The sequence below is a fragment of the Xenopus tropicalis genome, chromosome 7 (assembly GCF_000004195.4).
Source record: "Xenopus tropicalis strain Nigerian chromosome 7, UCB_Xtro_10.0, whole genome shotgun sequence".
Taxonomy (NCBI): Eukaryota; Metazoa; Chordata; class Amphibia; order Anura; family Pipidae; genus Xenopus; species Xenopus tropicalis.
In genome coordinates this window covers 73,272,801-73,288,903 of record NC_030683.2, presented here as the reverse complement: position 1 = coordinate 73,288,903, position 16,103 = coordinate 73,272,801, and the positions used below count along the sequence as shown (strand labels likewise).

Genomic DNA, 16,103 nt, shown 5'->3' with positions numbered 1-16,103 from the left:
CCAATCACAGTCTGCCAAACAATTAGATTTAGAGATAAACATGTTCAGAGTGTTGACAACTGCACAGTGTACGTAAAGGAAAAGTAACACTAAACATTTTTTAAGTAAAAAAAATCTATTCTACCGTGCTCCAATAATTGCCCTATCCTTCCCAGTGTTTATTATTCTGAATTCTTTATTAGAAAATACCTAACAAGGCTAACAATTGACTTTGGACTTCTGGAGTCAGGCTAGGAGGAGATGTCGATTGTTGCATTGTGGATTCTGCATCTTCTGGATTGCCGTATTTGACCGGATGCAATGTTTTACAAGGTATTTTCTAATAAAGAACTCCGATTAATAAGCGCTGGGAAGGATACGGCAATTACTGGAGCAGGGTAGAATAGATTTTTTACTTTAAAAATTTTAGTGTTTCTTTTCCTTTAACACTGTTAGGCAGGGCCTAACACTGCTATCCAAAGAAGTCAGTAGTGGTCATATAGCCCCTCTCCACCTGTCACTGTTTCCATGTTAATTTATGTGAATTACCATGCCTGGGGCACCAGTAGCGACGACGTGCAGACTTCTGCTCAGAAATGCTTTGCCAGCAATTTTAAGCAGAGGTGCATCTATCACTGCTATGCAGCAATTCTCATACATTAATAAGAAAAATGGAGACAGGTGAAGAGTCACCAGTGAACAAATCTGACCCATGCAGTTTTTTTCTGCTGCAGTTTAGGGGTTTAAATTTGGAAAGCAAGTTGCAGGTAAAACTGAAAAATGTTAGGACTGCTGCTGTTACAGTTTTAAATGAAAAATGTAACATTATTTGGTGTTATTGGTCCTTGGAGTTTGGAAAGCCAAAGAACCCACAATAAAAACTGGATTCCAAATAAACCCTAAACATTGTTGTTTCTAGGTTTGTTATTACATAAATCTGATCAGATGGCAAAAGAACCTTGTTTCTAGCTATCCATAAGGATTTAGTGATTATGACATTACCTTTTGTAAAGATCATAATCATCTTCATCTTCTTCCTCATCATCCTCTTCCTCTTCTTCCTTAGAAAGAGCTTCATCTAGGATTTTTGTTTGAGGACAGCAGACATACTCAGCCCCACGGAACTGGTCCACAGCACATGGTAGCAACATGCCATAACTGTGGAGGACCATAACCTCAGTCATACAAGCCTGAGACCAAACAAGACAAAATTTACTAAAAAATGTATTTATATTAGATCTTATATCATCCAAAAATACTTATGTACTGCAATAGCAAGGAAAGAATTGTCATTGTGAGTGCAGCAAAATAAGAGCCCAAAAATACTGTGTCCTATTACAGCTCTACATTTGGGTAGTGCAACACGAGGGAGATCAGGCCACGAAAGGAAGTGTGGTGAGGGTTCTACTGCACTGTCTGCTTCCTATCACAACCCTGCATTAGAAATCCATGCTGTGGTGTGTCATATATAATAAACATATTTGAGAACTGTATAAACACAATCTATTGGTTTTGTCCCTGACAGTGTCATAAAGGAAAAGAGCTGTTTGAATAAATATACTGTATAAATTTAGTTTGATGTTGTATCATTATCTCCTGTTTTGGTACTAGTAAAGTGCCCTTTTGTACAGTTTTCTGGAATATGTTGGTACTATATCTGTTACTGTGCTATAAAATTAGATAGAAATAGAAAAAAAAAAAAAACAGAAAAAAGGAGCTCAGGGCATTACCTCTTTGGCTACATTATGCCAGTGCTGGTGACCTTCACATACATCCATTCTTTCCTTGTGAAAGAACTTGCACTTCTCTGGGACAAGCAGCACATCGCTAACAAACTCGCCAACTGCAAGAAACAATATCAACTGCATTGAAATAGAAAGTAACAAAATGGATCTCGAAGATGATCTGGTCGTGCCTTCAAGTGTGCAAGCTACTAGTCAGTGATCTCTGCAGAAAGACAAGACACCCAATATGCTGTATCCACATATAAAAGAGCCAACTCTACAGTTATAGAACCTTTTACTTGTGGCCAGAATAAAGGTGACTGTTTAGGGGGAGGCTATGTATTAAGAAGATCTGACTTGCTTAAATATGTCTGGTAAATGCAAGGCAAATCAGCAGATGTGGAAGGAGTTATTCCAATTATTCAAGCTACAACACAATGTAAAGTGCTATACATGCATGTGGTAATTCGTAAGGATTTTGTCTTGACATTGGGTACTGGCCAGTGTTTGGCCACCTATGTATTTAGGAATGGCTCTATGATGTAGAAAGAAGCTAGCTAAAAGAGCACTATGCTCAGTTTCTTTAGGAAGATGGTAGAGGACGTTATGAGAAGGTTCACAGAAATATTTTGCACTACTATTAGAAGATAACAGGCATGACTACACATTAGCCACCCTATCATTTTAGTTTTAAACTAAAAGTTACTAACTGTGGGTGACATCATAAAGACAAAGATATGTCCTGCCGCTCAACCAGAATGAAAATAAATCTAAAGTGTACTAAATGGTTTCTTCATATATTACACAGATAAACGCACAATTTAAAATAAATTTAAAGAGCAATAAACTATTTTCTTGATTTCTGTAAGGTCTGCAAGGGGGTAAGAACAAAAGATGACTATATTTAGCTGTGTACCTGTACAAAATAACTCTGAAAATATATGAAAAATTTCGTTTGACACACATAAAAGAATTTAAAATTAACTGCATGTACCCTGCCTCTGGATGTGCACAAAACCATGACCAATCTTACTCAATTTGCAGAAAGGACTTCTGGTCACCAAAAGCGTTAACCTTGAAGCTTAAATAAGTTTGTTTGCATCCAACGTTATAAATTCTAAAGTGAAGGGTATTGTGACAGGTTGGATTATAACAGTAAAAAGCACAAGAAGAAACATTAAAGAAATACTGTCATGTAAATAAACATCATTTACTAGAGTTTCTCCAGCAGAGTTTGCTTTCAAATCTGTTTTATAGAAATGTAAACAGATTTTTTTTTAAATTTAATTTAGAAATTTCACATGGGGATAGCCATACTCTTCATTTCCCAGGGTGCCACAGCCATGTGACTTGTGCTCTGATAAACTTCAGTCATTCTTAAGGGTGAAGACACATGGAGCTTCTAGCAGCGCCGGATTTGTTATATGGATGCCCCCAAATTTGTGCCGCCCTGGGCCTGGGCCTTTGTGGCCTCAAATCCAGGCCTGGCTACTAGTAACAGCTACTTTTTCACGGATACTGAACTCCAGAAAATAGCCCGCCATTTACAATACTGAGAATTGCCTATGTTAAAACACATAGAGAGACAATTATCATTCAATGATCAGCATTGTCTATTTTAGTAGCTACGACTATTAGCATTGTGTGTCTTCACCCTTACTGCAGCACTGCAAATTGGAGTGATAACACACCCCCTCCCTGCCTCCCTCCCTCCTGAAAGCAGTTCTAATATGTAGCGCTGGCTCCTTCTGAATGCTAAGAATCAGGCACAATGCACTAAGATGGCCGCCTACACACCAATGTTACAATTAAAAAAACAAAACACATTTGTTGGTTTAAGAATACAATTTTCAATAGTAGAGTGAATTATCTACTATGTGAACAGTGTATTTGGAAATAAAAAGTACACCATAAAGTACACCAGAATCCCATTAAAAAAAGCAAAAGAAGAGTTGGAAATATGGGGTGATGGGTTGACAACAGAAAACAGTAAAATGAAAAAGGTAAGCAATAAAGAACATGTATCGTAAAAAAAGGAGAAAACTCATAGCAGAATGATAAGAAAACTAGTAAAGAGGCACAAGGCAGTAATAGAGTAAGAGAAGTAAAGTATCTATGTATGTATAAAGTGTGCCTACATAGTTGCAATGACAATCTTAATAAAACTCACCTAGACACTTGAATGGGACAACAATATGGGAATGACCCTTGCATTGTTTTTTTCCCTTCTTGCACCAGTTATCAATACTAACTGGCTGATTTGCTTCTACTACATTGGTTATTTGAAGATCAGGAAACACCTACAAAAAAAGAAAGAAGACAACTTAGAATGAAATAAAAACATTTAAAGACTTTCATTAACAGATTAAAAAAAAAAATATACTAGACTGTAGGATGTAAATACATCTAAAATTATTAAACGGTTACTGAATATCCATTACAGTTTGGGTGCATGGGGCAGCTTCTTTTCTGTAATGTGTCATACATTCAGATTTTATTTGACTAGCATTTATATAAAAATTAAAAACTGTAAACAAAAGCACACAAGATATATGACCTACAAAAGTGTAATACTTTTTAATACCTGGTATATAATGGACAGCAGTGATGAGCAATTTTTTTCGCCAGGCATGGATTTTCGCGAATTGTTTCACAAAACTTCTGTGAAAATTCACCGTGGGAAAATTCGTTGCACGTCATACTGGGCACAATCGCGTAAAAAAAAAAAAAAACCCACAGACGACAAAAAAAACCCTGCAGGCGACAAACACCAGGCGACAAAAAAATTGTGCGACAAATGCGTTTTGGGAATTTTTTGCCGTTTTGCAAATTTTATGGCGAAGCGAAACGGGACAGATTAGCTCATCACTACTGGACAGTTAAAAAAAAAAAAATAGAAATGGTAGGATAAATAATGTCCAATGGTAGCAGCATTTTTTCTACTGGCAAATACCTTACCTTATAAAACCTGACCACACAGACCAATCATGCATGTAGAAAACAAAAAAATGTGGGTGGCTGCACTTTGTACAGTCTACCAAACATTCATTTTTCTTACTTGTTGGTTCACCGATTACACCAGTGGATGCTATTTTATTAGCAATTTTGGGCTACATAAATTTAGCGAAATAACTGAAGAAAAAGAAAGCTAATGTAAACCTTACTTACATAATAATTGTCTTATTTTCAAATTAGATAAAATTAGTATTTAAGACAAAGCATTAAAGGGGTATGGCTGGCCCAGTTATATTTTATCAGTGATATTTTACCAATGTCATTCATTCTGCTATTGCAAAACAGCAAAATAAGTTAGCAATGGAAACAAGCATTTTAAAGGTCCATAGAAAAACTTCACCTCTTGACAGTACTGAAGAACTTCTTCCTTTGTCCCAATGCAGCTTTTGGTCCCAGAAGGGTCAGGTTCCCATTTGCCAGTCTGAATGTTAACATGCATGTTTAATTTGCCACAAAACATAGCCACTTGTGGCTCTGCCACAGCAAAGCCTGCTCCAGCATTGGCTGCCAGTGCCTATTAGGAAAAAAAAAAAACAGAAAGTCAGTCCTGTTTTCTATAGTACATTGTGGATTTTTTTGCCATTACAAAATCTTACACAACCCCCACTTTACCAAAAGAACATAAAATATGTCTGAATATATTCAGTAATCCCTGGATTTTGCCTGCTTTAAAAAGAGGCCAAATTTGACAATATAAAAGAGTGTGTGATTATAATGAGGAGGGATTTTTATTTGCTTTAAACTAGAGAACAATTATTTAGATAATTTAACTGGGTTAAGCAAGAGAGGTACTTTTGCATACAAGTCATGAAACAAAGTTGCCCATTTAATGTACTTCCACACAAATTAGTTATTATTGTGCCTACTTTAACACACATATATATTGCAAAATATGACGAGTTTATGCATACAAATGTTATCGTTAGAACAGTACAGACAAGGAGACTGCTTCAGCAGAAATGATACATAGCATGCTATTAATCTCTTGCAAAAACTAAGACGACGATTAACAGGACATATATGGGGCTTTCACTTAAAGGGATACGGGTCATGGTTTTTATGGGGTACTTTTTGTTTCTAAATTACACTGTTTACATAGCAAATAATTCACTTTATCATTCAAATTTTTATTCTTGAACCAACAAATGTATTTTTTTTAGTTGTAACATCAGTGAGTAAGCAGCCATCTCAGTGCATTGTGCCAGAGTCTGAGCTTTCAGAAGGAGCCAGCGCTCCTTCTGCTGGAGAAGCTCTAATAACAGATGTGTTTTGAAACAAAACATGTTTTCCAATGACAGTATTCCTTTAAAGGTAACGTCCAAGATATTCCATGTTTTCAGCCAATTATTTGCTACTTCACAAGTGTGGGGTCCAAATGATTTTAAAGAAGTCATACAAAGAAGTCTCTGGATACTGTGGGCTTTCTAGGAGTGATAAAAATGGCATGGAAGACTTCTAGTTAGATAGTTCTGGTTTGGTACATAGTTAACCTTTTGGAGGAAAAAGTGAAGAACTTTGCAGATGGTATGTTAAAGGGGACCTGTCACCCCAAGACATAATTCAAAATTATTTTCTATATAGTTAGTTAAGCAAAATGAATGTTACTTACGCTATATAAATAATATAAATCTTGTTTCCTTCCATCTTGGAATTACTCAATCAAAGCAAGCAGGCAGGCACCATTTTGTGGACACTGTTATGAAGGCAAACTTTGTATCATGCCAAAATCTTGTTTATGTGCCAGAATGGGGGACCAGATGCCCAGGCCCTTGCACTGGCTACACAATTAGATTATGAGGAGGTAGGGGGAAAGTGAGATGTGCAGTGACATCTAGGTAGTGCTGAACGGAAAGCTAAAGTTATTGTCTGCCCCGCCTCTATGCCTCTAGGCATAGAGGTAGGGCATGCAATATATGATTGACAGCTGGGCTTTTTAAATGCTATTATAATGGGTTTGGATGTGTTAATATAAAAATGAATTTGGGTTTTATATTTAATTTGAAAAGGACTTTTATTATACAGCTTTTTATGTCTGGGTGACAGGTCCACTTTAAACGTAGGATGGGACTATATCAGGTGGCTAATAGTTACAGATTAGGTCAGATTACCACAGCCAGTAGCTAACGTAAAAACACATCACTGTAGCAGCAGTAGGAATAGCCTGGAGGACATAACATTCCTCCAGCAGCGGTCGACTGGATTGGTAAAGTGCAACACAGTATGTGCAGTGGGTGGAGGGTATAGAATGTAAGGTTTGGTAAGCTTTGTTTGGAAATGACTGTTGGTGGCAGGGTTTGCATGGTGAAAAGGTACTGAATGAACAGGAAAGTGTCCAAGTATGTAAATTAATGAATCAACAAAATGAGACATACAAAGCTTAACAAGGCTATTAAGTGATCAAATAAAGGCACAAGACCACATGCTATTGCTGAATGTTCATGTAGCTCGACTCTGGGATAATAACAAATTGCGGAGCTTTGCTTCCTTAGCGTATGCTAAAGTATATCTAAAGTAATGCTAAGTCATAATTAATTAGGCTGAAGACTGATTTGAACCTGCATCCATCATAGGCCAGTTAATTGAAACAATACTACATGAAGCAGCGTAGGTGGTTTTTCACGGTGAGGGCAGTGAGGTTATGGAATGCCCTTCCTAGTGATGTGGTAATGGCAGATTCTGTTAATGCCTTTAAGAGGGGCCTGGATGAGTTCTTGATCAATCAGAATATCCAAGGCTATTGTGATACTAATATCTACAGTTAGTATTAGTGGTTGTATATATAGTGTATGTATGTGAGTGTATAGATTGGTAGGTGTGGGTTAAGTGTGCTGGGTTTACTTGGATGGGTTGAACTTGATGGACACTGGTCTTTTTTCAACCCTATGTAACTATGTAACTATGTAACTAATTGGCGGCTGGATGATTTTAGAAAAATTATATACATATCAATATATGGAGGCTTTAGGCAGACAGGGGGCAACCAACAGCCCTCTGGTCCCCCAGATGGACACTTTTGAATTGTGCCTAAACAAGCACATCTTCAGGAATGAAATTATTTTGCAACCTCCCACAAATAAAGGTCATACTGTAAATAGAACATCTTACTCAGAAAAGCTATTCCCAAGTAAACATCCAAACAGCCACATAGTCAAACAGACACCTATGATTTTGAGTGCTTTTAATCGATGGTAAGATGTTGCCAAAACGCAATCTGAGACAGTCTGTGTGTGACAGTTCGTTTGCAGAAAAATAAATACTGACATGCATTAAAGACACCAATAAGGTACAAAATATATATATTTTTTTACATAATAATTACAGGTATGGGATCCCTTATTCGGAAACCAGTTATCCAGAAATTTCTGTATTACGGAAAGGCCATCTGCCATAGACTACATAGACAAATAATTCAAATTTTTAAAAATATAAAACAGAACCTTGTACTTGATCCTAACTAAAATATGATTAATTCTAATTGGAGGCAAAACAAACATATTGGGTTTATTTAATATTTAAATAAAATGATTTTTAGCAAGTTTTGGAGAGAGACACTTCTTATCCTTCAGCAAAAATGTTGAAGTCTAGCACTGTACAACAGTCTACAGAGATTTTTTTGTACTCAAACATGCACGAGTGAACAGGCATTCTACTGCATACACCGGAACATCACATGTGCTTAAGGTGAATTCAGAGCATTAACTATTTAATAAAAGGCTTTTTGTATTTGATCAATGCTTAGTTTGTTATTTCTAGTTGCTGGCTTATGCAAATATCTGAAAAATAAAATCTGGCTATTTCTATTCCTGGCACAACAAAGTTAATTATCAAACAGGCAACCTTGTAAAGTAGTGAACTTGGAACAACTATTCACATCATAATGTACTAGCAAGTTCCTCCACGGTACTCAACTGAATAAAGAAAATAACTTTATATAATTTACCAAGAAAACTGGACTCCTTGCCAAAAATATTGCTGCTAGACATTCCTACCAGACAGCAGCTTTCACAGCTTGCAGCACTGTGCCAGGATTCACACTACCCTTCGGTTTTGACTAAGTTAACATGCACAGATGTTAAATACAAATAGAAAATGTTGAAGAAAAGGGAACTACTGTACATAGATACATTATTCCCAAATGGGTTGTTGGTATTTAACGGAATAGCAACACCAAAAAAAAACAACTTTTTTTTTTCTTTTTAAAAGGAACAGTAACACCAACAAAATTCAAAGTGTACCAAAAGGAATTAATATATTATGTATTATTGCCCAGCAATGGTAGAAGTTGTACGTTTGCTTCAAAAACACTACAATAGTTTATGTAAGCAAAGCTGCTTGCATAGCCATGGAGGTAGCCATTCTATTGAAATGAAAAAAAAAAAAAGGCACAGGTTACATAGCAGATAACATAAGCTGCACAGATTCCAACTGTATTTGCAGAGCTGATCTGTTATCTGCTATGTAATTTGTGCCTTTTCTCCAGCTTAAATGGCTGCCCCAATGCTGCACAGTCGCTTATTTACCGTATATACGCGAGTATAAGCCCATTCGAATATAAGCCGAGGTACCTAATTTAAAGGAACAGTAACACCAAAAAATGAAAGTGTATAAAAGTAACTAAAATACAATGTGCTGCTGCCCTGCACTGGTAAAAGTTGTGTGTTTACTTCAGAAAGTCTACTATAATTTATATAAATAAGCTGCTATGTATCCATGGAGGCAGCCATTCAAAGGAGAAAAGGCACAGGCACATAGCAGATAACAGATAAAACACTATTGTATTCTACAGAACTTATCTGTTATCTGCAATGTAACCTGTGCCTTTTCTCCTTTTTTCCAGCTTGAATGGCTGCCCCCGTGGCTACACAGCAGCTTATTATATCAATTATAGTAGTGTTACTGTAGCAAACACACCAGTTTTACCAGTGCAGGGCAACAGTGCATTATATTTTTATTACTTTAAAGCTCTTTCATTTTTTGGTGTTACTGTTCCTTTAACCTAAGAAAGCTGGAAAAACTTATTGACTCGAGTATAAGCCTAGGGTGGGAAATGCAGCAGCTACTGCTAAGTTTCATCAAAATAAATACCAATAAAATTACATTAAATGAGGCATCAGTGGGGTATATGTTTTTAAATATTTATTTTAAATTAAAACTGTACACTAGCTCTGTAAGTGGAGGGTCAACAAAAACAATTGTTTTATCAACAATGATACCTTAAGAGTACTCAGTAACCAAGCTAAAACACAAAGGGGCAAATTTACTAACCCACGAATCCGAATCCCAATTGGAAAAATTCCGATTGGAAAACGAACATTTTGCGACTTTTTCGTATTTTTTGCATTTTTTTCTTCGCCGTTACGACTTTTCGTAAATTGTTGCGACTTTTTCGTAACCATTACGACTTGCGCGAAAAGTCGCGACTTTTTCGTGGCCATTACGATTTGCTCGTATCTTGTCACGACTTTTTCGTATTGAGCGCTCGTAAGCGGCGGGCGAAACTTTCAGACTTAGCATGATTTTGGAAGCCTCCCATAGAACTCAATGGCACTCTGCAGCTCCAACCTGGCCCAAGGAAAGTCACCATACCGAAGCTTGAATGAATCCGAAACTTTCGTACTTGGCGCAAAAGCTGCGAAAAAGTCGCGACTTTTCGCGCAAGTTGTAGTTCTACGGAAAAGTTACGACATTTTGCGAAACATTCGTAATGGCTACGAAAAAGTCGCAACAATTTCCGAAAAAAACCCAAAATACCAATCATTACGGAAAAAATGCATTTGGATGCCTTCGGACCGTTTGTGGATTAGTAAATCAGCCCCAAAGAGTTAAAATCCTTCAAAACTATATATAGTTTATATAGAATATAAAGTGAAATGTCTAGTGCAGAATGGGACAGGTGAGGATGGTAGATGAAGATGAATTTGGGAACAGGCCAGGGCACTGGAGGGTCTGGTTGCGGGTGGCCTAATTTGCACACAAAGGACAGAGGGTGCTAATTTGGAGGGACCCATGACACCTGACTCGAGTATAAGCCGAGGGTGACTTTTTGAGCACATTTTGGGTGCTGAAAAACTAGGCTTATACTCTAGTACAGGGATCCCCAACCTTTTATAGATGTGAGCCACATTCAAATGAATAAAGTGTTGGGGAGCAACACAAGAATGAAAAAAAGTTCCAGGGGTGCCAAATAAGAGCTATAATTGCTTATTTGGTAGCCCCTATGTGGACTGTTTGGCAGTACTCTGGGTTTTTTATGCAACCAAAACTTGCCACCAAGCCTGGAATTCAAAAATAAGCACCTGCTTTGAGGCCACTGGGAGCAACATCCAAGGGGTTGGGGAGCAACATCCAAGGGGTTGGTGAGCAACATGTTGCTCCTGAGCCACTGTTTGGGGATCACTGCTCTAGTATATACACTATATAAACTATAGTAGTCTTTCTGAAGCAAACACAAAAAACTTTCACCAGTGCAAGGCAACATTATCCTATATTTGAATTACTTTAAAACATTTTTATTTAATAAATATAACATACTGTTGTCCTGCACAGTCAAAATTTGGGGCAAATATAAAAAAGGATAAACTGCACAGGATACAGCAGATAACCGATAAGATGCATAGAATACAATGGGGTTAGTTATTATACAGGAAGATAAACAGGGATCAAATTTGTAAAAGATTCGGCCAAATACTGAACTGAATCCTAATCTGCATATGCAAATTAGGATAAAGAAGGGTTAAAGAGAACCACGAGCAAAAATTTGTGACAAAAAGCCACATGATTTTAAAGATTTGGGTAGGAGCGTAGCTTCAGCCGAATCCTGTTGAAAGGCAGAATTTTGGTTGAATCTCAAACTGAATCCCAGATTTGGTGCATCCCTAGAAAAACGCAATTACAGTTTTTAGTGGTGTTTAACACCCCTGACATAAAAAGAACATACAAACTCTCTTCCACACAAAGCAAATGGATATTATGTTGCACATTCACTTCATGTATGAGAAGTCCTTATTGTTATACTGCTTGGTAAGCAACTTTGCAAAATATTTGTTTGCTGATTTGTTTGTTGAGATTTTCAAATGTGGCAGTATCACTTTAGGGTAAGGGCACACATTTGTAATTTGTAAAATGCCACCCCTTTTGTAAACATTTGAATTAATGAAAATAAGTTACATTACTTGCGGTGATTGAGCTTAATTGCTGGAGGGGGGTTAGGGGTGCAACAGGAGGGCCTGCTACCTTTAAAATAGTGGCTGTTAGTGATTGGACCCCTCAGAAAAAGTTTCTTGCATGAGGGGCCCAGCACGACTTATGCACAAAGTTATGCCACAGCCTATGACCTTGTGGTAATGTTTCCGACTGCAGGTCCCCTCAATCTTAGATATAACCCACTGAATTACTTATCTGGGGATGGTGGGAACGGAATACCAGCTCACTGGTGGGAGTTGAATAGCAGCTTGGAGACCATAGTCTGAGCCCTGAAGAAGACTTTCTTTTTACAGTTCATAGATCTATAACAACTTAAAGGAGAAGGAAAGGTAAAACCTAAGTAATGCAAAAGAAACACAGGATGTCTTGTCTTCTTTTGTGTATTCATGTTCTATCAGACTTCCTCTCTCAGAAAAATCCTTCATTCCCAGGGCCCAAGTCTGCCCAGCTCTCTCCTGCTGCCCCCTCCCACAAGAATTCATAAGTATTTACCCCTCCCCCCCCACCCTTAGGAATGTGTGTTCTGAGCTACCAGCATCTAGAGCTGCAGCACAGATGGTAAGCAGACCAAGCTAAAATGGCAGCTGCTATCTTAAACAGAGGGAGCTTCTAGGACTATTTACTCAGTGAGTACTGGCATCCCTGCTGCCAACAAGGAGGAGGGAAAGATTATATCATGCATCTACTTTTTTTGTTATTTGCTTGTCCTATTTTCTTTTTTTCCCTTTTTCTTTTTAACCCTTCTTTATGCACTATTTTATTCCCCCACTCTACTATACATTATCTGTTACTGTGCCTCCCTTCTTTGCTTCATGTCAATCTCCAATTTGCCTAACTGTTTTCCTACTTGTTGTAATCTCCCCCTCTGCTCTTGCCTTTTGCACCAGTTTACTTCTATTTCCTCCTCTTTCACACCCATTTACTTTTTGCTCCTGCACCTCATGTTGTTGTGCATTCTCCAGCAGAATGCCAAAATAGTACTGCTGTTCTACAACTCAAGGCCTGTTAAAGCTGTTGAAAAAAAAATTCCTACACCCTTCCTACCATCCCAGAACCTTATTCTGCGAGGACCATACACCCGCAGGACCTTCAAACTGTGCATCAGTGTGTTCATTTAGAGCAGCGGTTCTCAACCTGTGGGTAGTGCCCCCTTTACAGGAGTCGCCTAAGACCATCAGAAAACACATATTTCCAATGATTTTAGGAATAATTTTATGGTTGGGGGGTCACCACAACATGAGGAACTGTATTAAAGGGTTGCGGCATTAGGAAGGTTGATAACCACTGATTTAGAGAGGTGTGCTGGTAAAGACAGAAACAGTTGCAGAAAGTTTTCTGATGCTCACAGGTTTGATGTAGGCTCTGCAGGCCGATTAGTTCAGAAGGGAAGTGCCACGTATGGTCAGAAAACTCCTATCAACAGTTGTTTCTGTCTTTCACTGTGCACGTCTCTGTATGTAAATTTAACATTGGAGCATAGTGACCTGCTTCACAATCCTGCAGGAGAATGGCATTCCACCGCATAAGGAAGGAGACAGCAGGGGCAAAAGGTCAGGCTAAGACAAGCAAGGGAGGGAACAGAAAATGAGCACTTTAGCAAAGTGGTGGGATTACTTCTAAATTAGCAGGCTAAAAACATGGCAATCCTGTCAGAGGGCAGCTAGGCAAAAGGCAGAGCTAGATTCCGGCCCATGTAGATGTGCAGCCGTTTCTCCATAAATAACGTGAAAATGCTACTGTTTCTGTGCCGTCAGCGGCTCTCTGCAAACCTTGTCAGCTTTAGGCAGTATAGCAATATACATCAGAATCACAGGCCCAATAGCCAATGAGAAAGAGCCTGCAAGTCATCTATTTTAGACTCTGATGTAGAGCTGGCAGAAAGAAGTTCAGAATGTAGAATATGTCATCATATTCAGAATGTCAGAATATAGATTGTAAGCTCTACGGGGCAGGGACCTCCATCATCTTGTGTCTTTGACTCTTATCTTATTGCAACTATATATTTTATGTGTTTATTGTAATACTTTGTATTTATCTATAATCTTAATAAACCCCTGTTTGTATTAGTGTATTCTACTGTACAGTAGATGCATTGGGATTAGGGACTTTCATATCTTGACCCAAGGATGTGTTTAAATAATTATTCATGTTACAATAGTTCGCCCTTAAAGAACAGCATTGTACAGCATTATTAGTACAATAAGCGATTTCTTCCTATGTTCCAAACATGTTGCAGGTCAGAGGAAATAAGGATTTGTTGTTTTTTAGGTGTTATATGTCCTTTAAACTGCTTCAATGAGAAAGCAGTCTCTGCTTTGGAATTACATAAATCACACTGTTCATGCTTTCAGTTCTTTCATCTTAATGGCACAGAGACCCACACCCCTTTTTTTTTTTTTGCTGCGTACATGCAAACAGGATTAAAAGAGCAAAACTAAACTGAATTTAAAAAAAACATTATTTCTAAAAGCCAGTGCATTAGAGGTTTCTATTTAGTGGACCAGCAAAGTTAAAAAATGAAAATAATTAATTTTAAACATCTAAAGTTTGTATCTGTTGATCAGGCACCTACAAATAAACTATTTATTAGCTACAGATGTCCCACTCAGCGGCGTAACTATATACACAGCAGGGGGATCCAGACCGCATGGTCTGCTGTACCTTACCTGTACCCTCTGCTGGCCCCTCTCCTATCTTGAATATAGTGGCACAGTCGGGGCCAGGAGGAGGGGGTGGTGGTGGAAGAGGGATTGGTCGTGCTGGGCCCTCTCAACAGATTTTTTATTTTGACAAAGTTATGGTCCCACTTTATATGAGAAAGGTTTAATTCCATTGTTCTGTAGAACAACATGCCATTTCTAGCACTATGCAAATCTCCCTTGTCGTGGGTGACTAATCTCCCCGCAATGCCATCCCACTGGCTAAAATGTAAATCGCCTCTCAAGGTAACTTCGGCGACTTTGGAAAATCGCGGTGCCACGTATGCCATCCCACCGGCAATTTACATTCTAGCCAGTGGGATGGCATTGCGGGGAGATTAGTCACGGCGCCACTAATCTCCCCATGTGTTACAGCCCTATAGGTCATCCCTGGGATCATACAACATGCCATAGACGACTTAAATAGAAACTACTGGTGACATGCAGATTTTGGCCTGAAAATGCTCAAATGCTGCTGAAATGATTTGCTCTAGATTTAAGATTACAGTAAACTGAAACTGGAGTAAGAAATATTACTGGAGTTAAAAAAACATCAAATTGATTATTTACTTTCGAGGCTTAAAAAGGGGGGGGGGGGGAGGTGTGTGTGTGTGCCAAAACAAAACATGAGTGAAAAATAAAAATACAGATAATAATTGTCTCAGTAAATATATACAATGTTAACAAGCAAACAAAGAATGCTCTAATCAAAGAATGTTCTAAACAAATAAAAAATAAATAAATAATCAAGTGGTCCAGGTAAACAAAATTGTCTTGTAACATAACTGCATAGCCTGGACATAACAATCAGGGAGGTATTGTACTAGTGATAGGAAACGACGCATGTGTTAGCGATTACAAATATTAACACAAGTAAAAAAAGAAGCTGTACATACAAGTAAATAATTCTAGAATACCACAACTTTGGTCCATCCTGGGCCAATTCAGACATATAGTAAAGAGTTGTAGAATTTACCGGATAGTCAACCCGTTTTTCGTACAACCGTTGAACAACAGAAAGGGAGTAGTGTACCAAGTCGGGAAAAAAAAACAAAAAAATAAACGAAAAATAAAAGGAAAAAAAATAAAGAAAAAAGTAAAATGAAACAATGTGGAATATATATATATATATATATATATATATATATATATATATATATATATATATATATATATACTTACATAAGGATTTTAACAATGAGATTTTAACAATGAGTTTATCACAAGACAATTTCTTCTTGTTAAATATCAGTTCTGCACAGCAATAGTTCTGATGCAGCTAAATGGGCTAGTAAAAACCATACCAGGTAGATTACAGGGAAAAGGGATGGCTTGCAGCTTTTTACAGCCGTAATAGATTTGCTTGGGATGGTATATGGTGAACAGAAATCACCTTCATTACTTGCCTGAAAACAGGTAGCAAAAAAATAGTTAAATAATTTTATGCACTTACTTGCAAATGGTTGTGATATGTAAATAGATA

The 16,103-nt window shown here is 37.7% G+C and overlaps 1 protein-coding gene across 4 annotated transcripts in view; it reads right to left on the bottom strand.

The window, feature by feature from the left end:
* Nucleotides 1-16,103, bottom strand: part of aplp2 (amyloid beta (A4) precursor-like protein 2) — a 79,500-nt gene that overhangs the window by 27,353 nt on the left and 36,044 nt on the right. For all 4 annotated transcript variants that reach the window (XM_018095936.2, XM_018095937.2, XM_018095938.2 and 1 more), the window contains exons 2-5: nt 5,059-5,232; nt 3,874-4,003; nt 1,710-1,822; nt 982-1,169 (exon numbers count right to left, since the gene is read on the bottom strand). In XM_018095936.2, the coding sequence (XP_017951425.2) occupies nt 982-1,169; nt 1,710-1,822; nt 3,874-4,003; nt 5,059-5,232 (605 nt within the window). The remainder of the gene's footprint in view (nt 1-981; nt 1,170-1,709; nt 1,823-3,873; nt 4,004-5,058; nt 5,233-16,103) is intronic.